Here is a 27,198-nt window from a genome sequence, read left to right on the forward strand (position 1 = left end):
TGGTATTCTTTTTTTTATAGGTGAACTTTAGTTGCCATGAAATTTAGTGGTTGGGTCGAGAGGATAAAATTACTCACCGCGAAATAACAGTAAAATTATTTTACTATCCTTAAGCGCTATTTGATTACATTCTTACAGGGTTGCCGTATTTAAAATAATGAAAAATATAATCGGACGCCTGGACCTCGCTCCATTGTTACAAACAAACGCCGGGTAAAAAAAAATGTATGATGTCACGTGAGCCATCCACCTGACTGTTAAAAATCGGCGACATTGGGGAATATTTTCCATTTTTACTTTCATTCCTCGCCATAGCACGTCATGCTTCAGTAATTCCTTCTCTGTACAAGCGGCCATACTATGGAATGAATTACCTCTCATTATAAAAAATGCACCTTCTTTGATAAGTTTCAAGAGGCGTCTCAGACATTACTATCTATCATTAGAATCCTAACTGTCCATCAAACCTCATTCGTTTTTCATTAGTTTTTCCTCTACCTTCTTTCCTCAATAACCTTCTTCCTTTGCCTTCCTTATTATCATCAATTTGTAATTTTCGTGAATATTTAATGTAAATTAATTGCTTGATTAATACAGCAGTATTTTGGAATTCATGATTTTTTTTTTCTCATTTATACTTTATGTTCAAGCACTATCTACCCTCTGATTGCAAACGTTTTGACCAATATCACTAGTCTGTTTTTGGTTGATTGAAAGATAATGCTTATGGCAATTTGGCGATTTGGTGACTTTCTAATATTTATTTCTCCTTCGCTACCATCGCCATCTGCGCAACTGTCCGGTTTTTTTTTCCCAGCTCATTTGGCAACCCTGTTTCCAACCTTTGATCATTTTCATTCTTCTTTTCTATCTCTGAAACTGTATGAGTTTGATCGTAAATAACTTAAGGGCTAGATCAATTTTACGCCCCAGGTGGATTAAATGTGGATCAAAATAAAATACCTGAAAACAGTAATCGAAACCGTCACCTATATATATTTCAATGTGAAAACTATCATCATACTGCAAAAATTAACATAAATCTCATTTATTTCATTTTTATAAACATTTGTTCATGTGTCAATATTTCGTGAAATATAAAAATGTTATGATAAATAACAAATCAGCCATTGTTTGCTAGTTTTGATTTCATAATAAAATATTATAGGACACCTTTCCCTCCAATGTAATAAGTTTCTCACTCCTCTCCATAACAAGGTGCGTGGAAACAATACTTCATTGTAGGTTGCCACAAAAAATGAGGCATAAGTTATTTAAACAGTTATAACTGAAATATTTTTCTGGTTCGGATTCGCCAGGTTTGGATGATTTATGACGCTTTGGTTATCCAGACATTTCTTAACCATAAGGACTATCTCATGAGGGTAGTTTGATAAGCACCCGCGATAAGGAGAGAAGATTTTAAAACATTTTTATTGATATTATTTATTCATGTATCTTCACAGTTTCCTTTTAGCTCGGTACACCTATTCCAGTGATTTTTGAACATAAAAAATCTCATATCAAACGCTGCAACGTTACTCTATTTTTCGGTGAAATTATGAATTTAACTGGTTTCTAGATATTTTTTAATACGTGGAAAAAAATATTGATGAGGCATCAATTAGTGCTTGATAGATAAATATGAAGAAAAAAAAACAAATACAGTATTGTAAAGAGATTCAGAATGAATGATTATATAATTACTCTAAATTGATGGAATGGCAGGAATCAGGCAAGAAGTTGAAGAGTATGAGGTAAAGGATCAAATAGAACGGTGATATGATGGATAATTAGAGTTCTAAGAGCGGATATTAATGTTTTCAAAACTTTTTGTTGGTTGTCATAATAGATGCATTTATCATATGGAGAAGGAGTTCATTCCATAAAACTCGTGAATGTGATATGATTATGCTAGCCATCGTTTTAAAACGTATTAAAAATAATGGGAAAAAAACGTTAAATCAAAAAAGCGGAACAAAAACTAATAACGTTAAATTCAGAAATAACAAGGGTAGAAGGAACGTGAAGCAAACGAGAAATAAAGAAGTGGAAAGTCAGTCTATTATTGCAGGTTCCATTATAGAAAAATCCAATCTCAAGAACCCTGCACTTAAACGAAAAAGAAAATATGACAATAAAAATACTGGACCCTCGCGCTAAGTTAACGTGACCATCCTTTCCGAAACACCGCTTTCTTTAGGGATTCCATTCCAGAGCTGTTATACGACGGTCTATGGTGTATACTCGTGGAATAACGATGTGTATAAAAACAAACCGGCCGTATAAATATGCCGTAAAAAGTGTATTATTACAAGCAAGGCGTATAAAAAACTGAGATCATACAACGTCGCATATGCGGGGAAGCCGTATCACGGAGGTGTTTGCGACAATCGTAAATTATTTACTTTTTCGGGTTTACGACGGCGCTTTAGTCGAAATTGTAAAGAAAAGAAGATGTAAAAAAATCACTAAGAAAAAAATGCGAGTGACGGGACTCAAATAAAAGTAGGCTTAAAGGATTCTCGTCGAATGTCATTGCCGGATTTCTTAGTTTATGTCAGATAACGTATAAGGAACTATAACTTTCTGATAGCTGTGGCTCTCTTAAATGGCTGGGTGGGATGTTTTATTCCTTCAATCGCGCTTCTCCACCTCGATTTTTTTTTACCATTCGAGAATTTTTTCCCTTTAATTATTAAGTCATAACCTCAGTTTTAATCACGGATTCTGTTCACAGATTATAGATTTATTCTCTGATTATGACCATGCCGTAATGATTTCATGATTTTTATTTTTCTCCGAAATTCCGTTTTTCGGACATAAATTCAATGTCACTCATACCTTGACAGATAAAGATAAATAAGGCAGATAAGGATGATTATATTATATTACAGTTAACCACACTATGTTAGTATAAAAGAGGTAACTTTTTGAACACTTGTTTCATTTCATTTTATTTCTGAATATTACCCGTCAAGAGAGGAACTTTAGAGGCGATAAATAATTAATATTTATAGTTTCCAATAACACTCCAATTAAATAAGAAAATATTCCTACTAAAATTTTTTGTGGTGTTTAAAATATATCATTTTCGTAATTTATATTTTTTTGTAAAAAAATCTATTTCATTTTTTAATTCCCAGTTTTTTAGAAAAAAAAACATTATTTTTTCCATTATCGATTCGCGACAGTTAAATACGATTTTTTACACGACCACGATACGTAACACAATAATATATTGAATTTTATTTATTTGACAAAAATGAAGCTCAAACTATAGGCTCAAACTATAACCTACGATTATGCATTATAACCATAAATTATTCAAATGAAGTCTTTGTTTATTGTTGATTTTTAATTGCACTTCATGTTGGGCCACCCAGTATTACAAAATATTATTTGTTTGAATGTTTGTTCGAACTCAAATACAGACGTTCGCAGATTCGCTGTTTGTTACTAATCCTTCATACATATAATAAATCATTCCAAAAAAACAATGATAGGTTTCCCGCGGTTGAAGAACCCGAGGCTACGGTTTGGCAAACCATCCGAGTAGCCAGTACAACTGGACAACTGCCAATAAAGTTTTAATGGTCAATATACATACTCGTATTCTACCATGGTCAAAATTTACTATGGGATATGGAGCAGCCAGGGTACTTTAAAAGAGGTTCGTTATGATTCTCCTATACATTATTATTTTTATTATTCGTTATTCTCTCAATGTTGATTACGCTTTTCCTAAAATAAACGATACGAGTATAAGAGGACTTTTATATATTTTTTACAATAATGTTAGTAATATTGGTATATGTAACCACTCACCGAATCAGCGAGTGGTTATATACTTATATTACCGAATGGTGATTCTCCTATAAATTATTATTTTTTTATTATTAGTTATTCTCTCAATGTTGATCACGCTTTTCCTAAAATAAACGATACGAGTATAAGAGGACTTTTATATATTTTTTACAATAATGTTAGTAATATTCGTATATGTAACCACTCACCGAATCGGTGAGTGGTTATATACTTATATTACCGAATGGTGATTCTCCTATACATTATTATTTTTTATTATTCGTTATTCTCTCAATGTTGATTACGCTTTTCCTAAAATAAACGATACGAGTATAAGAGGACTTTTATATATTTTTTACAATAATGTTAGTAATATTAGTATATAACCACTCACCGAATCAGTGAGTGGTTATATACTTATGTTACCGAATGGTGATTCTCCTATACATAATTATTTTTTATTATTCGTTATTCTCTCAATGTTGATTACGCTTTTCCTAAAATAAACGATACGAGTATAAGAGGACTTTCATATATTTTTTACAATAATGTTAGTAATATTCGTATATGTAACCACTCACCGAATCGGTGAGTGGTTATATAGGTACTTATATTACCGAATGGTGATTCTACTGTACATTATTATTTTTTATTACTAGTTATTTTCTAAATGTTGATTACGCTTTTCCTAAAATAAACGATATAAGAGAACTTTTATATATTTTACAAAAATTTAAGTAATATTAATATATTACCACTCACCGAATCGGTGAGTGGTTATACTATAAACTAATATTTCTAACATTTTCGTAAAATAATATAAAAGTAAAAATGACTAACCACAAAGCTTTAAATATTAATAATATAGAGAGTAAAATATAAAAGGAATAAATCTGAAATATTACGTTTGCTTATATATTTTATTTTATTTTGTTTATAATGTAAAATAATTTAAAAATAGACAACAAAAAAAGTCCCAATAAACTGCTAACGAAGCAGTTTGTCATTGGATCAGAAACATACAGATCTCGAATGAGTGTCCTAATTGGTCGCGCGAATGCCAATTAGGACACTTAGTCGAGATCTGTATGTTTAATAGCGGATTCGTACGAGTAAAATTCGTGAAAACTTGCTATGGCCGCATAATCGCCTTGTATTAGGACGACGCCTTACAGCCGCACCAAGTATCCATGCATCTCTTATTTTTTCTCATTTTATTAAAATTTGCTAACTTACATACGAGTAGTAACTATATATAGTAATACTTGTGGAGAAATAATTTAAATAAATGTATACAATTTATGTGAATAAAAATAAATAATAAATAATTCGTAGTAATGAGAGCGTTCTTATATAAACATTCTTCTTCTTCTTAAACCCTTATCCGCACCCAATGGTACATAAGGCCTGCATAAAATAAAAGCAGTGTTATCTTGACCGTATGAAGGAAAGGTGGTCAGCCCTGCACTTCAGGTACCAGTCTGGGGTAATATTGAGTAAATATTAGAGTGAAATATCACTTATTTATATTTATTTGATCCCCCTGGGAATCGAATCCGGGACCTGCAGTACGGTAACCGAGCGTGCTGACCATAATACTACGGAGGCGGATATGAATAAATATCTATTGATTAATTAAAATGTTAAGGGTAAAATTGAATGAGGGTGAATCTCAATATTCGCATTTTCGGAATTCGCTACCTCATCTAGATACGTAACTCCCGTAAATACAGAGAGACTGACGTATGTAGAAGAGTAATACTGAAAAATAACCATATATTTTATAACAAAGCTCCTGAAGTTGGTTAATTTGAATAATTAATAACGTGTTATGCGAGAAACTCGGTAATTTCTTAATACGTCCAATTTTGAAGTTCCTCTCAGTTTGCTGTACAGGGGATGTATAATTCAGAAGGGGTGTGGGGGTGGAATAGTTCGGGCGGCATGACATTGATTCGGAGATAATCACATCATCCGAGCCAGAGAGGAACCTTCTTACGCAACATAGGCACATACGTATCTGGGGCTGGAAATGGTTAGTGGACTGGCATCGCCTAGTAACAGGCTGTGTAAGCAAAACTTTGCTTCAGACGTACGAAACAGTCAGAAATTTAAACGCAATAGTTATATGGAAAACTTAAGTGTAATAGTGCGAGTGAAATCGTAATTGGAAATTAAAATATGTTTTGGGTATGTCCGAATTTCGTACTGGATTTGGTCAGAGGGATAGTTATTAAAAATTGTGTGAATATTTTTAAAAGTATTAGGCAATATATTGTTGGTAAAAAGGTGAGTCTGATTACGTGTTGATAAAACTCATCGTGCAGAAATATTTATACGACACATGATAAAGTTCCATTGAAAAGATAATTTTTGTTCTTTACAAATATACGTTTTATCTACATTTTTGAGTTTAAGAGTATGTAATTATATTATAAAATGAGTAAATATCTCAAAAAAGTATTTGATAATAAACATTTTGCTGGTATAAAGGTATAATTATATACATAACTTTGCTAAAACTCATCGTGCAGACATATTTATGACATATGACAAATTTTCATTAAAAAACAACACAGTTCTATTCATATATGCATTATTTACATTTTTGAGTTAAAGACCATGTAATTACATTGTAATCATTATAATTGATCATTGTATTTCAAACTCAATATAAAAATTATTTAAACATTATTAAATTTACCCATATATGAAGCAAACATATCGCTCACTCCTTTCAAGAAAGTCATAAATCAAAAATCGACAATTTTCAGTTGTGCGTGTTTTCGAAATGCCCAGAAAATGTACTATATCCCAGCAAAAGAGGCATATTTTTTGCTTAATATTTACCCACTACAGGGCAAAAAGTGTTGTTTTTGCATTTTGAAGAAAAGGTATTGTTTAATTAATTCTTTAAATATACTAAATATTTTTCAAATTGAGAAAAAACCTTCAGGTTCTACCTTAAAAGATCTGTTGCACAGTAAAAAGTTTAAAAAATGGCTTGATATTTATTTTGAATACATTGTATTATATTTTTAAACATTAAAAACGTTCTCCTGAAAAATGAAGTTTTTTGATTTATGACGTTCTTGAAAGGAGTGAGCGATATGGCTTATATCAATACGGTTTAAGAATTTAAACAGGCCACTTTATTTATGATTGAATCAAATTAACCCTGTGTTAATTTAATTCAACCATACGTTCAACTAAGTAAGTTAAATTATAAGTAACTATGAAATGTTACAATGTAAATGCCGACATTATTAGTAAAAAGGTGTTTTTTTTTTAATAGTCAAAACAAAATTGGGTACAAGATTATAAATGCGACGAAGACATATGTTAAAACGTTAAAACTAACAAATAATTTGTGATTGGATGTTGGATGGAAAAGTGTCGAATTGAAGATATACAGAACGGTCGTGAGTCTTGTAAATGCCCGGACTTCCATATTCTTCTTCATCTATGTACAGATGCCAAAAATGTAAAAAACACTCCTAAGTGGAGATAATCCAGATCTGTGAACAAGTATTTGGACACACCAAAAATATCGTAGATATCCAGAACAATATTATTCTACAATGCAATGTTTTATGATTTTACACACTGTGAAAACAACATTATGTAGCGCTACAATACTCGTACCAAGAAATCGTGCTCAAATTTCGTACAGTAAAAATAAAGTTAAATTCTATCAGGGAGACGGTAATAATGGTGCGAGTGTATCTTTAGAGTTTGAAGTACCCTAAATGACAAAACGTTGGCTTTCAAAGTTCGAAGGTTTTCGTGAAAGCTCTTTGCCCAACAATTTCATTTCAGTAATAAAGTTAAACAAGTGAATTAACACACCCTCCGCCAATTTCGACGGCCGGAAATGTCGAAACACCCATATAAGGACGAATCAGGGATTAACAAATTGAAAATATTACATATATATATATATATATATAAATATATATATATATATATATATATATATATATATATATATATATATATATATATATATATATATATATATATATATATATATATTTATATATATATACATATATATATATATATATATATATATATATATATATATATATATATATATATATATATATACGTAAATATAAGTTACAAGTGTGTTATTAAATATTGACTGTTTGTGAAGTCCTGGCTATCAGCCTGGATATTGTTCTCCACTTTTACTGTTCTGGAAGTCCCGCCTGAAGATTTTCAAACAGGTATTAGCATTGTATAAAATGAAATACGGTACATTCTAAATCATAACAATGCTCGCAGTAAAAAAACTATCTGAGAGGTAAGTTTAAAATAATGTACGTACTACTATTTATTTTCTACGATAGATTTTCTAGCCTTCTCCACTATCATATCGACCTATGATTTCACCTTTCTTGAATTTGGGAACATAATCCCACTATTTTCTCTTTACTGAATCAATAAATATATCCTGGAGTCGAACTACAAATCACATTTGGCTAATTAAGCCATTATACATCTCACTGTATAAAAATTAGGCTTAGCACCGGCAATACGTTTATTAATCCATTAGTATTGTGAAACTGAGTGGAAAGATTTCTGACAATATTTATGGTCTCCAAATTTTTGTTCACAAATTCTGGATTCACTCCACTTAGGAGTTATTTAAATCAAGATTTTTGTTTATTTGTTGCATCTCAAACATACATGAATATGAATATGAAAGTCTGGGCATTTACAGGGCTTACGATCATTGGATGGTTTAAGTGAACATTCACCGTGGTGTAACATTCAAAATTCTATCAATTATTGACAACGACACTAAAATTTCGGAAGTTATACTTACACATCAATTAAAGATCTTTCATATGCTACTCCTTCGGCGCAATCTATGGTGGAAATAAATAAGCTTTTATTCGCAGAAACTTTCATGTAATGTATGTGAGATTCTTCCCGACAGTTGCGACTGTTGAATTATTTCAGTTGTTATCTTCCTGTTTGCGTGTCATGTCAGATCATTATCTCATCTATCACTTCAGAGTAATTGTCCTTGTCTTGGGCAGCTCTAAACAGCGCCTCGACGGTCCTGATCTCTGTCCAATCTCGTATATTCCGGAGCCAGGAGATCTGTCTTCTGCCCACACCTCGTCGACCCTTCATATTGCCTTTTATGATTAAACGCAAAAGCTCGTACTTCTCTCTTGTAACAGATATAACAAATTATTACAAGTTACAACTAGCTACAATGTTACAAAAAGCTTCTATATTACAATAAAGAAGCTTTTGGCAAAGCCCTGGACGTAGGCACCCGTCAGGACCAAAGCTTTTGTCACCCCGCTAAATACGTAAGTAGACATTGAGTCGATATTTCACTTATTTGATCTTTAGCCGAGTTTATGGACAGGAAAGTTACAAACCGCACTCCAGTCGGCGATCGCCCAACTTCGAATGGCAAACTCTCCAATTCCAACATATTTCCATCTTGGCGCATTATCGGCACTCGAGGCTCGAGCGGCGGGATATAAACGAATGAAACACCTCTCCATTACGGTTTACCCCCTATTAAAACTGAAGCTCAACTTCGGCGGGCAAATTGAAAAAGTTAAACAAAAGCATTCATTATCGGAGAGGAAAATTAGAATTTTTAGCGAGTTACAAGATGTGAAATTATTTGAGATTTGAGTTGAGAGGTTAATTTAATCGCGATAAAAGCTCGTGTTCTCAATAACAATTTGGTAATGTATAATATAAACCCATTAAAGTTCATCAAAATTTAACAAAATGATAACATCACTTGTAAATATTAATATTTAAATTTAAATACTTGTTAAATATGTACATAAAAAAAACACAATATACTTATTTGTTTTTTCTTTAGGTAAAACCTCTCCGAAATTGTTATTATAGTTCAGTAGACATTTTTTTTATGCCTATCCTATTTAAGATTTTTCTATACAATGAGTACCTTAAATATTTCTCTTGATAAATGTAATATGACGTGATCTAGAAGTAAGTTCTTAGTATATAAATAAATATTTTTTCGTGTTTTTCAGAATATATTATAAATTGAACTTTGATAGAATAATTATTACTATTGTTTGCTAAAAACTGAATGAGAAAGATTCTTCTGAAAATGAAAGAAGCTGAAAATATTGACCAATTGTATGAAATTTTTATAATTTATAATATTTTTTAATTCTTATTAAAGCATTTGATAAATAGATGAGAAAAATGCAACAAGTACAATTTTTGTCTAATTTTATAAATACTGGTTTATTATCGTATGTAAAGAGTTTAAAGTAAATAAAATATATTTATAAAAAAATACGTTTTAATTTTCCTTAAACATAAAAGTGGGTCGCATTTGTACACTCAGCTTTTTATTTGAGATTTTTCTTATTTCTGCAGGCTGGACGCGGAATTGCTTTCTTTAACGACTAAAAAAATACGCGCTTTAAAAACAATAATACGAAGCGACAAAAGCGTAAGAAAGCAGGTGAAGGCAACTTGATAACGGAGGAAAATAAATGAAAATATGAGTGAACGTAAATATTATTGTCGGAAAAATGGGGAAAGTGAAGGAAATATGGCTCTCACTCTGGGGGAAAGGGAGGAGAAGACGCGTAGTGAGAACTGTGATCAGATTAGGGCTGCATATAAAGTTATACCATATAGTATATGCTTAGGAGTAATGGTGTCTATTACCGAACTAAATTATTAAGTTTAAATTATGTGAATCTCAATCTGAATAATTGAAAACACATGTTAATGAAATTGTGTTTTGTCAGATTTAAAAAAAACTAATAAGATTTTTTCTAGGGGTAATTATCATGTTGTATCACATTATCTCATTTCTCACCAAAGCGCGTAGTTTTATTAATTTAAGTGAAATGAGAATATTAGTGTTCTAATAATATAAACAAATATTTGAATTCAATGCTACGTTCAGGAAAATTGAAGTAGCTTGTAATTAAAAAAATAGGAATTAGAACAAATATTGAAAAATACGAGATTGTAACAGAGTGGGGGGTCGAACCTAGAAACTGTGACTAAGAGGCCGCGACACTAACCACGGAAACACAATCTGAATCGATTGTGGTAGTGGACATTTCTATATAATTCAAATCACACCTGGTAAGGTATTTTGTAGAGCCAATGCTTTAGATTTAGATATAAAATGACGGCCGCCACGGTGCAGTTGGATAGACTCTCGACAGCGTAACTGGCATCGCGTGTTCGATTTTTGCCAGTTGCACACGGAATTAAAGAGAAAAAAATATGGTTAAGAGGATTTTAAATTTATTTCTCATATCTTTTGTCTCCATTTGAGGTATGTAGCCAATTCAAAGAAATGAAACGTAGGTGCGAATGTGATAATTTAACAATGGACAATAGACAATAGACCACCCTGAATAATAAGTTATATGACAGCTCGAATTTATGGACTAATATTCTTTACGAGAAAAAATGAAGAACAATCTCGAAAGATGGTCAAGAAAACATTTTAGCAGTCAATCTGAGAAATAATTCAACCCACTTACAAGATATTTATGCTGAATATTGGACCATAAATGATTTATTTCGAGAGAAATATTGCCAAAAGCATTAGTCAAAGAATATAATAAATGGAATATATTGTAGAATGGCACAGCTTTTTTTAATATAACAAACGAGTTTTGGGGCATTGTTGTCCCTATAACAGATATTAAAGATTTATCTTTCAATGCGACGCCCCCTATCAGATCAAGTTGGTAAGTAAACGCATATTAACAAAATATGTATAAACTTGTAAAGAAGGAGTCAAGGACGATTATTGATTGGGCAAAGTAAATTTAGTAGACTCACTGAAAGAAAACTGGTGACGGCAGTTCTTTGATATAAAAAAACACTTTTTTATTATTTTTATATGTCGGTAATAGGTGACTACGCCATCCGTATGTGTTGTTGGATAAACAAGCATACTCTTAACCCACTCACTCGCCCGAAAAAAGACGGGGTATTAAGTTAGAGCATATTGGTAGACAATATAGGCGTGGAGTATTTTCATCGCGGAGAAGAAATATGAAAATACTCATAACACGAGATCGATATATCAAATGTGGAGTGTTACGATAACGCAAATACATTTTTACCACGCACCACTAGGATAAAAAAACAAAGCATAAACACAACCACCAAACAGGAATTCAAAACCAATTTGTATTCATGTCTGCTGGGAAAAAAGCGGGGAAAAATATACGTACGTATAATAAATATTTCCATTCATGTTATTATTATAAGTATATGCATAACGGTTATGATATTATACAATTTTTCCAAGATACATATTTCAGTAAAATACAAAATTATCGAAATAGAAAATAAAGAAAATCGGAAGCCCACAGAATATCTAGATAAAACGCAAAACTGGAAAGCATGTATTTAGTTTTGTGGAATGCAAGTACATAATTTAAAATAAAAGTTAATTATTCAATAACCCGCAAATAAAAAAAAACTATAAAACGTATAAGGAAAATCAAAACGAATTTTTATATAAATATAAATGTTATTTACCATAAACTCTTTACATATGAATAATAAACCAGTATTTATAAAATAAGATGAAAATTAACTACATATAAATGAAAATCAACTTTTTATTGTTATTTTTAAGTTTTAATAATTGGCTGGTTAATTTAATTTAAATTACGATAACTTGGTTTTCATATTACAATGATTAAAGAATATTATTTATTGATTCGGCATTAACTTCGTGGATTGACAAGTAATTATTTTTCGGAATTTGCAAATCATATCATGGAAACTAACCACTCATTTGACTCTCATACACTTAAATTATTACACTCTGTTACAAATAAAGGTCAAGTCATGAATAATTTAGAAAATTTAGAAATACATAAAAATTTAAATTCAGATAAAACAATAATTAATAATATACTGTTTCAAAATACGTCACCATTATTATCAATGTTTCCTTTTACAAAAAAATGTTGTTCCTTAACCCCCCTACCTATATTTATTGACCTATATATACACCCAAATATATTTTTGTTCGTTAGTTTTAATTTGTACCAGAAGATGAAAACAATTGTCGTTTTCGAAACTAGTCGTAAATAAAAATAAAACTCGATAAAGTGGATTATTCAAGTGTTATATTTTAATAAAACTTGGTTTTCTGTGTATTTCTTTTATTTTTTATTTTACGAACATATCATTCGTAAATCAATAAGTTGTGGTAAAAGAAATTTACATACTTGAAAATACTGAGTTAAGTACAATGATGTTACATTTTTATAAATTTAACTCATTACTGAATATAAAACTTGATGGTAAAAAGGGGATTCAGCTTATTACATGTATATAAAAGGTACCCACAATGTAAACTATAGTGTAAAAAAACTAAATAAATAGTATCAAACAGCACCCAGCGGAGGTTTTCTTTTCGTTATACGTAATTCACGTAAGTGTAAGTATACGAAATTATTTTCTTTGTCGTTTTTACTCATTTGCGAGTGAACGATATAAAAATATGAAGAGAAAATGCTTTATTTTTCACATACTTTACTAAAATCGTCAATTTAATATTCCCAACGCATATGAATAATAATGATATGCAATATCTTGATTCGCCGTATCTCAATATTACAACTTTATCTTGTTTTTACACAAAACGTAAGAAGGGGATTCACAAGGGCGAAATATTATAAATTTGAACTAAAACATACGTAATACTTCTCACCTGACGTGGATAGGTGAGGTGAAAAATACTACGCTGGGCAATTTATCAGCGTGGAAGGCTCGAAAATTATGCGATTAATCTATCGTAACATGCACGCTAGGATATTAAAACATATGATTTGAAGTAAAAATATCGATATAAACCAACGGTTTGGAAACTGAACACTAAACGCATGACATGATTTTATCTGATTGAAAAAAAAAACGGCAATACATCTCTTTCAGTAGGTGTGTGGCTATTGATTGTGGCATCATCAGTTGAGAATTTTTCGGAGTATACAGATTACTCCATTTGAACAAAGGTGTGTCCGCCTCCTTAGTTTAGGGGTTAGCGCGTTAGGCTACCGTGCTGGAGGTTCCGGATCGATTCCCAGGGGGTCGAAATAAATGTGTGATTTTTCACTATAATATCATATTACCCTGGACTGGTACTCAAAGCGTGGGGCTGATCACCTTTCTTTCGTATATTACACGATCAAGATAACGCTGTTGCTATACGTTGCAGTGCCTTATGCACCACTAGGTGCAAAGGGCGTGAATAATCCAGCTTCAGACAGGATAAATCATAATCAAAAGAGAGCTAGTTTTTTAAAAATATTTATTTTTTTGATGGAAGTTGCATTTATAATTTATCTTCCTTATTTTGTTCAAGGTTAATAGATCATGAACTGAATTTTTGTTTCTTCTAACTTTAAAAAAAATCTGTGTTGGGAGCAGGAGGGATAATCTTGCGTGGGCCAATCAGGAACTTCTCAGCATTTGCTCATTGCTGGGTAAAAACCACGTAAAACTCCTTAGGAGTAGCCGGGTGTTGATTATCGTCAACAGACCTTCCGTTCCACTAGAAGAGGGTTCAACATTTTGTGTCCTAGCTTGGTTTATAGTACCAAAGTCCTCCATAATTTTTACCTTGTAACAGTGTTGGCAGGAAGGAATACCAATAATACTGTAGAACCTCTCGTATAAAGCATAATTCGATCCAGAATCTTACTCGTTAAGCGAAACATCTTTTGTTTAGACTGGCGCGGAAGTCCCGGCTTACAAGTGAATGTCGTGAAAAAGTGACTTGACCTTTCTCTGTAACTCGTTATGCGAAATGTCGCTCGTTAAGGAAGAAAATTTTCCACACTTTTTTACTAACTATACGAATTACTCGTTATATAAATTATTAGCTATATGAATTACTTGTTACACCAATTACTCATTAAACGAATTACTCGCTATATGAATTAATCGTTATACGAATTACTCGTTATACGATTACTCATTTTACGAATTAATCGTTATACGAATTACTCGTGATGAGCTGTTCTACTACAATACCATTTTGGTTAAGTAATTCTCACCTCCTGAGTGGCCATGAGGGGGTCGGCCGACTCGTCGGCGCAGAGGCGCCCGGCGCGGTAGAGTAGCGCCAGGGCGCCCACGAGGAATAGCGCGGCGGCCGCCGCCAGCCGCCGACCCGGAGCTCCGCGCATCCTGCACGTCCGCAACATGTAGCGCGTGCGCGCGCAGCGCACGCCTTCTCACAGGCCCTACAAAAACAAACACATTATAATTTATTTTATTTTATTTGGAAAATTTACAGAATAGTAACATCAATCAAGTCATTCACATCAATGAGTTACAAAGTACACATACAAATGAAAGAGTTCTGCATAATAAAAAAGCTTGCTTCATCCCACCATAGATGTCACTCGTGAAGTCTATCGATTTCAATGACTGTGTTTTGATTTTAATTCACATACGAGTATATAGACTTCCCAGAATTTGAGTAGTGTGGTTGTCAATCATGGGTAAAATTGGTGAATGTTACACGTGTGTAAAGTGATCGATTAAACCAATCTATGACGGTCGTAAGCCCTGTGAATGCCCAGACTTCTATTTTTTTTCTTCGTCTATGTTGAGATGTCAAAAAAATAATAAAAAAGTACTTGTACTATTCCAGTTACAAAATTCCAAAATTGTTAATTTGTGAAAATACCTGAAAGGGAGACGGGAGGGAGAAAAGGGGGAAAGGGAAAGATCAAAGCTCAAGTCAAAGTCAATTTGTATGACACTAGGGACACACCACGATATAAATGTCGACACGGGGCACTGTTTTCAGGGAAACTTAAAAATATATTTGTTCACAGAGAAGTGGATTCAGACGTGATAAATAATGAAAAGCACAAAAGGTGTTGCATTTTTTATTTCACCAAATTGATAATGTCAAAATTTCTTTCTTTTCCTATGAATACTATGCACACGGAATTGCAATGTTAACTTGAGCATTAATAAAAACATTTGAAGGCAAAGTTTTCTACATCATAAGCAATCTAGAAAGTAGAACTGATCACCTTGCCTTCATTTCATTATTGATCATGTAAACGTTGCATCGATCTTCAAAAAGCTCATTTTTGGTCGAAAAGATGCATGGAATAGAAAAACAAGTACCGTAGAACGGGGCTACTTGAACTTTCATGTGTTACTTGAGCTCAGTACATTTTTTTCATTTAGATCTGTATTTGGTCTACAATAATAGAGATTTAATTTTTTTGTACTGGGCTCAAGTAACACATCAAAGTTCAAGTATCTTGGTATCGTTTGAAAAAAACATAAAATCGATAGTATTTATACAGTACTTGCAAGCAAAGCAAACCTCAAAAAAATAAATAACAAAGCTACAAAAAAATTATCCAAAAAAGTCAGTAATATAATAGATTCAAATGAGTGGGAATTGAAAATATAAATTGAATAAATATAGAGTTAAGAACGTATAAGAACAAGACTTATTAAACTTCAATTTATTGAGTTAAATATTGGTTGACAGGGAATTACGCGAACACGAAATTGGAAAATTCATAAAGTTTGTAGCTCAATTCCGACAACTATTATTGCGAATCCGCGAAAATTTAAATTAAAATGTCATTCCGAAATTTGGAAAGGTTCGGCGGTCTGTTGTTTCAAGGTATTGACTCTCCGACGATTCGGCGCAAAGTAAAGTGTTTACATAAAGATAAACAATGATTAATTTAACCGAGAAGTAATTAACCAGCCCGACGTGGTATCGGACAAAACGAAATGGAATTGATATTATTTCGGGCGAAATTCGAAAAGTTTCGTTTAATTGTCAGATCGATTGGGTGTCCAATTGATAGGGGTTTCGTGAAGAGAACAGGAAATTAATTCGGTTAAATTGTTAGAGAACTGGCAGGGGTTCGATAGAGTTCCTTTTCTAGATGTGTTTTCTATAGATTTCGAATCAGAGTACAATAGACAGATTCACAACACACTCAAAACTTATTTTTTATCGTTAGGGATATTTTTTCTGTGCGAATTTTGTAAATAAACATTCAATCGGTGAATACAATAATTGGTCAAATAAGAATACTAAATTGGCGCTAGAGTGGGTTCGAACCGAGAAACTATTACTTGAGAGTCCGCGACACTAACCACGGTTCCACAACCCGGCACAATCATATAAATAATATGTAAATCATAAGCCCAGACAAACATTTATCCGTTGAACTCATTTATTGACTACCCACAAGGGTAGGCAGAGATAATAGAATACCACACCTGTCTTTGGAAACAATATTCGCCTCATCTCCTTATACATACCGGCCCATTATTTAGACTCCTGACCAGACCACTTTCTGGTATTTCAAATACTTGATCATGCCAAGTTTTCCTTGATCTTCCTTTGCTTCAATTTCCAACTACATTCGCCACATAAATTTGTTAAACTTCGTTCTTCGTTCCAAACGCTCAAACCATCTTTCTTAATTTTGTCGATTATGCTTATCTCACCCTTGCATTCTTTCCGTATATCACTATTCGACCATCAATTACATATTGTTTTGCCATGTACATATAATATATGTTTTTATATCATATAAAAATAAATGGATTATTTATGGATGATCTGCATAATGGTGTTTTGTGTTTTATTATACGCTTCTGCATCACAAAAACTGGAACTCTTAACGGTGGTCAAGATAAAGCAATATTGTTTATTTATTTACTTTGTGAAAACGCTATAATAAAAGATTTCGTAGAATAAAATAACAACTATGCATTTTTTTCTACATGAAATGAAATATTAAATCTGATAGATTTCATATTTCATATACTCGTAGAAGAGTAATAATTTTTATTTAATAGCAAGTATTAGTTTGATATAATTATTTACAGTAACAGAACAGTGAAAGGAAGATGTTTAAAAAGATTTAACAAGATAAAACATTACTATCAAGAGCGTTGCAGGACACCTTGAAGCTACGAAGATGATACAACCGTTCAATATAAAAAGAGGCATGAGAAAACCGAGGGATTAATATGGGAATGAAGAAGACTAGGACTAGAATAATGCGATATTTAGAGTATAGAGCCTTAAAAGTAATTTCGAAACGAAACGTGCGAAAGAGCCCTTGAGCCGTAAGGGATGGAAATACATTTTCCCTAAAATGATATTGCAGGTCTCGGATATCACGATTTCTTCACACCCGTGACGACGTCGACGTACTACGAGCACCTACTCACTTACGTGCCGGTACGTAGAACTACTCTAGACCTTAAACGTTTGGCGGATAGACGGATCGTATAGCGAGGGAAACTAGCTCTGAAAAGTCTGACGTATCAAAAGCCTTAGGAATATTCCCGGGGGACCGATAGTAATATTCACCGTGCGTTCTGTACCCATCAAGGGGGAACGTAAGCTTTGCGGGTTAGAATAGGTCGCACGACTAGAGTCGTACAACCAAATTACAAAAAGGATTTCGTCACTCATTTTCGGATTGGAAAAGTCTAATATAAGCAAAACTATTTGAATCACATCACTTTCACTGGAATGTAAAGAGCCAATAATAAGATAAGTGAGACTAGAAAAAAAAGCATCCCATGATATTGTATATTAAACTTTATCTGCAAGGGACATGGCACATCAAAACGAAAATTGCGAAACGGGTAGAAAACAATAATAAAAATTCATTTGGATACTTTATATAAAGCCATTCTTGTAAAATACTACCTCAAGGGCGCTTCACTGTGATAGAATTGGGGAAAAGGAGATAGTGAAAATGATTAAGCAAAGAAATGCGTTTTTAGTTTTTTTTTCTAAAGATCATCTCACTCTCAATGTTCCCAACTACTGGTGGAAGAGCATTCCACGCCATCGCCCGCAAGAGCAAAGACACGCTCGCCAAATTTAGTGCGCTGATTGCGAGCTGGAAAGATCACTTCACCCAAAGCAGTTGTTGTAGTCGATCGAAGCGTGAGACGTCTACCAACTAATTTCTATGGAATCCGCCACAAGTGGGCAATCACCGCGGTCAGAATGAAGAAGAAAGATGAATGATGAAGAAAAATATGGAAGTTTGGGCATTCACAAGGCTTACGACCGTCATAGGCTTGTCATTGCTTGGTTAATCAAGTCTGATGATGGTCGTAAGACCTGTAAATTCCCAGACTTATTCAGACAGTATTCTTTTTCATCTATGTTCGACTTCTGTTCACTAGAAGTAAAAAAATGTAAAAATAACTCCTAATTAGATATAATCAAGATTTGTGTACAAGTATTAGGACACACTTAACAAGTTGTAAATAAATAAATAAATAAATTGTAACTTTATTAAATCACAAATAAGATCAGTCCTGTTAGTAAAATGACATATTTATTGCTCTAATTTCATTAAATTAGCCACTTTGCAAATACCTATATAATCCGAACTATAGGGACATTAAAATGTATCTACATCCCAAATAAGATTAAAATGAGGACGATATTCATTTTCGGAATCAAAAAGTGTCCAAAATCAATTTAAATTAAAATATTACGACCTAACATGAAATGACAAGACTGATTATGTCACTCTCACGATACGCAATACACCATCAGGTCTAGATGAATAAAAAAGAGTAAATGTATGTGTTTACGCATTTAAAAGTACCTATTATAGTATTTGACGGGAAAGATGGCGCAGACTGTTGCGAAGTTCAGGCTTCAAACTTCAACTCCATTCGGGAGCGGTGTGCGTGCGCCAAATTTGGGCAATTTGTCACATTACACGCGCGAGGACGTCGGGAAATCTCGCCATTATTTATTTTCAGCGAGAGATATGGCGACATTATGCAAACGATGTCGGGAAATCGATCATCGCCCGAGCGCTCGCCTATCCGAGACCAATCTGTTGATAGTCCAGTTATTCTATAATCACAGATGAGCTATTTTTTTGGGATAAATGTATTTTTTTTTTCAGTAAAAAACTTTTAGTAGAGGGAAAGGTAGAGGGCAGACGGGGCTTGGGGAGTAAAAGAACATCATGGTTCAAAAATCTTCGACAGCGGTTTGGAATACCGGCAGCAAACATCATCAGGCTGGCACAGGATCGTGTGGAGTTTAAGGACACGGTCGCCAAGCTCCGAAAGGAGTGGAATGAAAAGAAAAAGAAGAAGTTGTTGAATTGTTCTCATCTGGAGATGGCAAGGGAAGAAATCTACATATAATATATTTATGTTCATGAAGGAAAATATATTTCAAGGAAATTACGTACTTATATGTAGGTGCCTCAATTTTATATGATATATCAATCGTTATTTTTATATGTGAGAAGATGGAAGTGAGAGCTTCCCAGGGCTTACGACCAGGCATAAGGCTGGCTGAAGCCATAACTTTCTGCCTATTATTGAACATCCAAATTGTATTCATCTTTGAAACCTGCATACATGCATTGGTCTCGGGTACCTTTCGTTTAAGTCAACCGAATTCCATGTTCTAATCTCTGGGATGCTCAGACTTCTATTTTGTTTCACATAAAACGAAGGATAGAAGTTTCATGTCAAGTTGACATACCTATAATATTGACATATCATACGTAGGGTAAATAATCCAGTATCCGTAATAATAATAATATTGAAATATACATTTGTAAAAACCACATGAGCATTCTGTGGCATGAATGTATCCGTAAGTATAAAAGGGCCATTAGATATATCCCTATGAAATAATGAGATTTGAAAAAAAGACGTAAGCCAAATAGTCATTAAACGAAAAGTTCGATGCATACATATTTCATTGTAAAAAAATGCATATACAATTTTAAAACTACGAAAAGCTGGACGCTTTCGAAGATGATTCAGCTGAATAAAATAAAAGAGAAGAAATCGCAGTTTTATTTTTACACGAAAAAATAATATACGCGATTACTTTATATTCGAGAAAAAAATCAGGCCCAACTTGAAGTGGTGTATTCGGTCGACACATTCGTCTTGTAGCTGGCATTCATCACTCACGCCTTTTGTGCCCACACTATAGTGTGAGCGTGAATGGAGGACACAACGTGCGGGTGGTTGAGTATATCGCCCGAGCCGCGGGGGTCACCACACGCCACATTTCCCAAGGTCTTCCTCGAGCGCCTAGCTCCGCGGAACGAAAGGGTTCGTAAAACGTCTTCTACAATTTGAAGCAAATATTAGAGAAGTGAATTCAATTATACCGCAATTCAACCGCTTTAAAATTAGCCAATTGGCAAAAAGTACATTTTCTGTTACGGATGAAAAATAATTGAATAAAAAATGAATGATGATCTGCATAATGATGCAAGATTCGGTGTTTTGTGTTTTATTATATAGCTTCTGCACCACAAAAAACTGGAACTCTTAACGGTGGTCAAGGTAAAGCCATATTATTTACTTATATAATTTGTGGAGTCGCTTTAATAAAAGATTTCGTTGAATAAAATATCAAGAATAGTAAATAGATTATGAATTGTAAATTATATATTTTCCCTTAAAAACTCATAAAGACCAAATTATCAAGTGCACAACTTCCACAAGATAGTAAGGGTATGTATCCCCGAGTGCCCTGGCTATTACTTCTTTTCTCCTTTTGCTGCCTATTCATTTCGTTCCTTTTTCATTTCCAATCTTATAAAGCAGTAATGTCATTCACCCTAAGCTCCTTCATATGTACTGCATCGAATATATTCTACTATCCATGAATATGGAGAGCACGACTGATAACCTTCCCTTCACATAATTAACGATTAAGTTAAAACCACATCTACTATACCATAGTGCTTAGAGTATTTTTTTCTCTCTTTTTGTGTGAATATTATGTTGAAATGGATAAAAATAATAAAAACGTATGTAAAAAAAAACTTCACCGACAAGACAAACAAGGTGGCTTGGTGGACATCTACAAAAAATATTTTAAATATGTTTATAATTGTTCTTTGAATAAATGTATACAATTTTTGTTAATAAAAAAAAAATAAACAAAAATACTCAAAGCACTATCGTTGCATACGGGGAGACAAAAAACGAAGAAAAATGGTTAAACATTATGGGTAGTGAATACTACTCTTAAGTGAATAATTGAATTACGCGATTATCGAAACAACCAAATAATTGAATTATCGACATATTCGCATCACTAAGGTAAATTTGAGCGATATAATCTAGGCCGAGGTGGAGTGACGTGTTCTTACCTCACATCACTCATCGCACGGCCTTTATTCGCGGCTGTGAAAAGAAAGGTGGGGGTTGTGAATGGGTCTCCTGCCGCCAGGGGTCGGGCGGTGAGAGGGTCGCTCCGCGAGACGGAACGGTTTGTAAAGCGACCCCGATTCATCCCGGCGAGAAAACACCAACCGACATAATCCCTGCATTAGGTATAATGGAAACTAAAAACGGACATAAAAAGGGTTCATAAATTACAAAAATGTATCCAGTTGAAAAAAATCACGCGGTGTGATAAAATGAATTTAGTAAAAAGGAAATAACGAGGACTGTCGCTTTGGCAAACACATTTTTTACTCATCATTATTTTTGTTCTAACCGGCGGCATTTAAAACGAGTCTACGGAAAGATCATTTGTATGTGTATATTCGTATGTATGCATATTAATTACATAGGACTGTCTGCAGGAGTGAAAGAAAAGACGGGAAAGAATTGATGATAAATACACATAATACTAACAGAAAATCAAGCATACAATTTTTAGTATTTGGAATCAAACCTGCGCCGCCAGTTTTGTAGACGAGTATCTTTCAGTGACTTGAAACATGTTTGAAACGTTTCCAAGTTTATTGAAATGGATAGAATGGCAAATGACAAATGGCCATGACGTAAACCAGTCAACTATAGATCGTAGTCCCTGTAAATACTCAGACTTATACATATCAATTTCCGCCTCCGTAGTGTAATGGTAAGCGCGCTCGGCTACCATTCTGGAGGTCCCGGGTTCGATTCCCAGAGGGGGGTCTAATAAAAATAAGTGTTTTTTTCACTCTAATATTTATTCAATACTACCCTGGACTGGTACCTGAAGCGGAGGTCTGATCACCTTTCCTTCGTGTGTTAACGATCAAGATAATACTGCGTTTATACAATGCAGTGCCTTATGCACCATTGGAGTGCGGATAAGGTTTCGAATAAATATCAATAAACTTCTTTTTAAATATCAATAAAAAAAAAATGAAAAAAATGGATACACTCAAAATATTGTGTATTCAAAGAAAGTTTGAAGCTTCGTGCCCAAACAAGGTTTTGACATATTGTTTTACAACACGTAGAAATGAAAATGCAGAGAGTTTCGCCACCGGGAAAATAAAGTGCGTAATTTAGCGCACTCGTGGAAGGAAAATCTCTAGTTTCCCCGGAATATCAACTCCCGGAAAAGTTCACGCCATTTGCGACAATCCCTTGTATTCGAGTGCAAGTCACGAACGTTCCGGGGGAGCGACCGAACGCTGGGTCGTTGTCGTCGAAATGAGTATCGTTTTGTAATGGGGCCTTATGCCATTTCTCTCGACTTCTTTTCAAGCCTTCTAACTAAAACGGTTCATCAAAGGTTAAAATATACCATGACGTTTGAAATAATTATAAATTTCCCCAGAGCAAAAGATTAATAAAACAAATATCCACGGATTAAAATGTACAAAGTTGTGACTTTAAGGACACAGCAAAAAGGCCAACGAAAAATGGGGAATTGACTCGGGAAAAACGTTTGTTTTTTTTTTGCCATAGATAAAGTCGTCTCCGTAATCCGTTTGCTTTCCATTTGACTTTTTCCATATATTTTTTATTAAATCGTCGGGTCCAAGCTCTTCGGAATTTATCCGAAAATAGTAGGCGTGCGATATTTTTTTTGCGTCACATTTCTGTTAGCGTTATTTTGCTTTTCCCACTTGAAAGAGTAAAATAATCAAAAGGCAAATAAATAGGTCTGATGATGTCGGTTATGACGAAACCCGATTGCTGGTCAAATGAAATTCATGTGGAAAAAATGCGTATTTTTTCCTTGAGATTTGGACGAACAAAAATAAAGATGCAAAGGTCTTTACAGTCTTTACTAATTTTATTTTTTTGTAAATTCCGGAAACACATCACGACTTATAAGAAGTTATATGGATAACAGTATTTTAAAAGCGGAGTAAAAAATAAAAACAAAGGTACCTAAATATATTTAAAAAAATCTCCTTCATATAAAAGCTATAAAAATGTGTACTTTCTATTATAAAAAATCTAAATGGAATGATTTCATATACTTATACACATAAATTTGATATTTTATTATTTTTTATTGATTTGGCATTAACTTTGTGGAAAAACATTATGATTTAAATATAAAATTAAGCACATGTATACGACCACCTTATGAGTTTATCAATGTCCATACGACTAGTTTCGAGAACTACAAATGTTCTCACCAACAGGTGAAAATACTAACAGTTTTTTTTTTCTGTTAAGAACATTTGAAGTTCTTAAAACTAGTCGTGCTTACATCTCTTTCATAAAGTCTTTTATTTTCATATTTAATTCATTATTATTAACCGACAATATTGTCAATAAAAAATAATAAGCCATCCATCTAAGTTGGTCCCTAATGACGTAGGATCGTGACCACTATTACGGATTCCCGAGATGGCACTCCTCCAATTGTTTCGACACCCGCGTCTGCGGGCGGTGTCAGAGTGAAGAGTCCCGCCAGCGCGTGGGGGGTCTCTCGCTTCCTCGGGAAATTTCTCTCCTTGCGAGGTGTCCGAAACATCGGATAATCCAACTGAGACACGCGGTCCAGATTCTATCTGCCAGCTTCAGTTCAAGGAAGCTTTGGTCTGTCTATCTATCCAGGGTGTTAACAGCATGGACATCAAAGGCGTCTATGATATTACGGTATTTACAATTAATTACCCAAGTTTTCACTTCATATAATAGACGAATAAATAATATTGATGAATAAATTAATTTCATATTATTTTGTGACATAACAACAAAGATGAAGAAGAATATCCAAATTCTTCTTCTTCTATGCTGAGATGTCAAAAAATAATATGAAATAATTCCTATCATTGGAGATAATCCAAATGTGTGAACAAGTATTTGGACACACTCAAAATGTGGTAAATAAATTTTAATTCATATATCGATTGAAGAAAATTAAAAAAAAACAAGAAATCTGACAAGTCTCTTCTTTGGCGACTTCTAACCCAATTTTTTTTTTAACTAGGCCTCAACTCGTATACAAAAAATGAACTTAACAGTGAAAAAACATCAAGCATGTATAAATTACTTCAATATTACAAACTTATTAAATTGTATTATGCATTTAAAAAAAAACAGTACATAAAATATAACTGCAAGAGGAATGATTTGTTTCTTCAAAATTATCTCATAAAATCATTACAACTGAATAAATAATTATGTCTAGATTCTTCAGAAAATTCAACGTTAAAATCAAAAGTGATTATAATTATCACAGGAAAGACTGAAGATTGTATTGTATCATGCTATGTTTGTTACATGTCGCTCGCTCCTTCACAACGTCATATATCAAAAAACTTGATTTTTCAGGTTTTTTCAGAGATCGTTTTTAAAAATATAAAAGTTTAAAAATATAATAAAATGTCTTAAAAATAAATATCAAGCCACTTATTGAACTTTTTACTATGCAACAAGTCTTTTTAGGTAAAACCTAAATGTTTTTACTCCATTTGAAAAATATTTAGTATGTTTAAAAATTAATTCAACAATACCTTTTCTTCAAAATGCAAGAACAACACTTTCTGTCCTGTAGCGGGTAAATATTAAGTTAAAAATATGCCGCTTTTGCTGTGATATAGTACATTTTCTGGGAATTCCGAAAACATGCACAGCTGAAAATTGACGATTTTCAATATTTGACGTTGTTGAAAGGAGTGAGCGATGTGTCAATAAATGTTTACATTTTCTTAAATTTGTTAATTATTTCTTGAATTAATGTATACATCTAAAAAAAAATACTTTCAGATTGAAATTTTAAATGTATGAAGACGGCCAAAAACGAGCTGTCGCCTTGGATGCATGATAATATGTAGTAAAAAGTTTTGACGCATGCCTAAGCATGTTATAGGAAGCCTACTTCCAAATGCCAACAGTCTCAGTAAAGACGTTACAAAACACAAATATATGTTTAAGAAAATGGGGGTATAAGGACGCCTTTTTGTATGCATGTGGAGGCGGACCGCCTCGGGCGTGCGGAACCAGCGCCGACACCGCTAATATGGACCTTATCTCTACCTATGCAGCCTCCCTAAACGTGTCCGCTGCCGTAGGTATACCCGAGACGGTCATTTAGGGCAAATCTTGTAGGTCATGTCCAGAAAAAACAGGGTTAAACCGGATAAAAAGAAAAGATTAATTTAATTTAATAAAAAAATCTTCTAACCCTTATCCGTACTCAATGGTGCTTAGGGCGACTGCATCGTATTAACACAGTATATTTTGATCGTTACTTACATGAAGGCAAGGTGATCACCCCTCCCATTCGGGGTGCAGTCCAGGGTAATATTAATTATTAGAGTGTAAAATCATTGATATTTATTTTAACCCTCCCTGGGAATCGAGCCCAAGACCTGCAGCACGGTAGCTAAACAAGCTAGCTAACCATTACACCACTGTTTTTTTAACCTATATCGTTATTTATTTCACAGAAAAAAATATTTTCTCAATAACGTATTTTTTAAGCAAAGAATTCGATTACGTCAAACGTTACCTGGGTGTAAAAATTTATCCTATATTGGACCTTAATGCTTTCTCTGTGTTACAAAAGCAGGTGTAATAAAACATGCGATAAAAAACTTCTTAATATAATATAATGCCAATCATAAAATAAAAATATATTTAAAATGATGTTTCAATTTTAAATTTAATTTTAAATAAAACATTTTAAATTTTTAAGCAAAACAACTCAAACACAATACAATTGGATGAGAGTTAGTCGATTATGAAAACTGTAAATGTTTTCCGAAAAGCGTCTCTGATTATACTCGCGTGTAACACAAATGGAGCGGAGCTAAGTCTACTTTATTTATAGGCTCTTCGTTGATGAAAATTTGGTGAAGTATACTTAAGATATGGTTAATTAGATTCCGCGTATATAAAGTTTCAACACATTAAGGGAGAAGGGTTGTTAGAGCAAAAATACCTAAACATACAAAGTCGATATGAGTTAAAAAGCAATTTCAGACCTAATACTCGCATAAGTAACGTACACGTAACCTATGTCGGGAAACGAAATACAATGTAATAAATAGTTCATATCGCTCACTCCTTTCAACAACGTCATATATCAAAAAACTTGATTTTTCAGGAGATCGTTTTTAAAGTTAAAAAATATAATAAAATGTTTTAAAAATAAATATC

General features: G+C 33.2%; 1 protein-coding gene across 4 annotated transcripts in view; it reads right to left on the bottom strand.

The window, feature by feature from the left end:
• The window catches only part of Tpst (tyrosylprotein sulfotransferase), a 294,282-nt gene that overhangs the window by 19,458 nt on the left and 247,626 nt on the right, over positions 1-27,198 (bottom strand). For all 4 annotated transcript variants that reach the window (XM_088256914.1, XM_088256916.1, XM_088256915.1 and 1 more), the window contains one exon: positions 14,880-15,068. In XM_088256914.1, coding sequence (XP_088113040.1) covers positions 14,880-15,029 — 150 coding nt within the window. In that variant the 5' untranslated portion in view covers positions 15,030-15,068. The remainder of the gene's footprint in view (positions 1-14,879; positions 15,069-27,198) is intronic.

This window comes from Brachycentrus maculatus, unplaced genomic scaffold (assembly GCF_059751285.1).
Source record: "Brachycentrus maculatus isolate JH-2025_06_01 unplaced genomic scaffold, ASM5975128v1 h1tg000069l, whole genome shotgun sequence".
NCBI classification, from domain to species: Eukaryota; Metazoa; Arthropoda; class Insecta; order Trichoptera; family Brachycentridae; genus Brachycentrus; species Brachycentrus maculatus.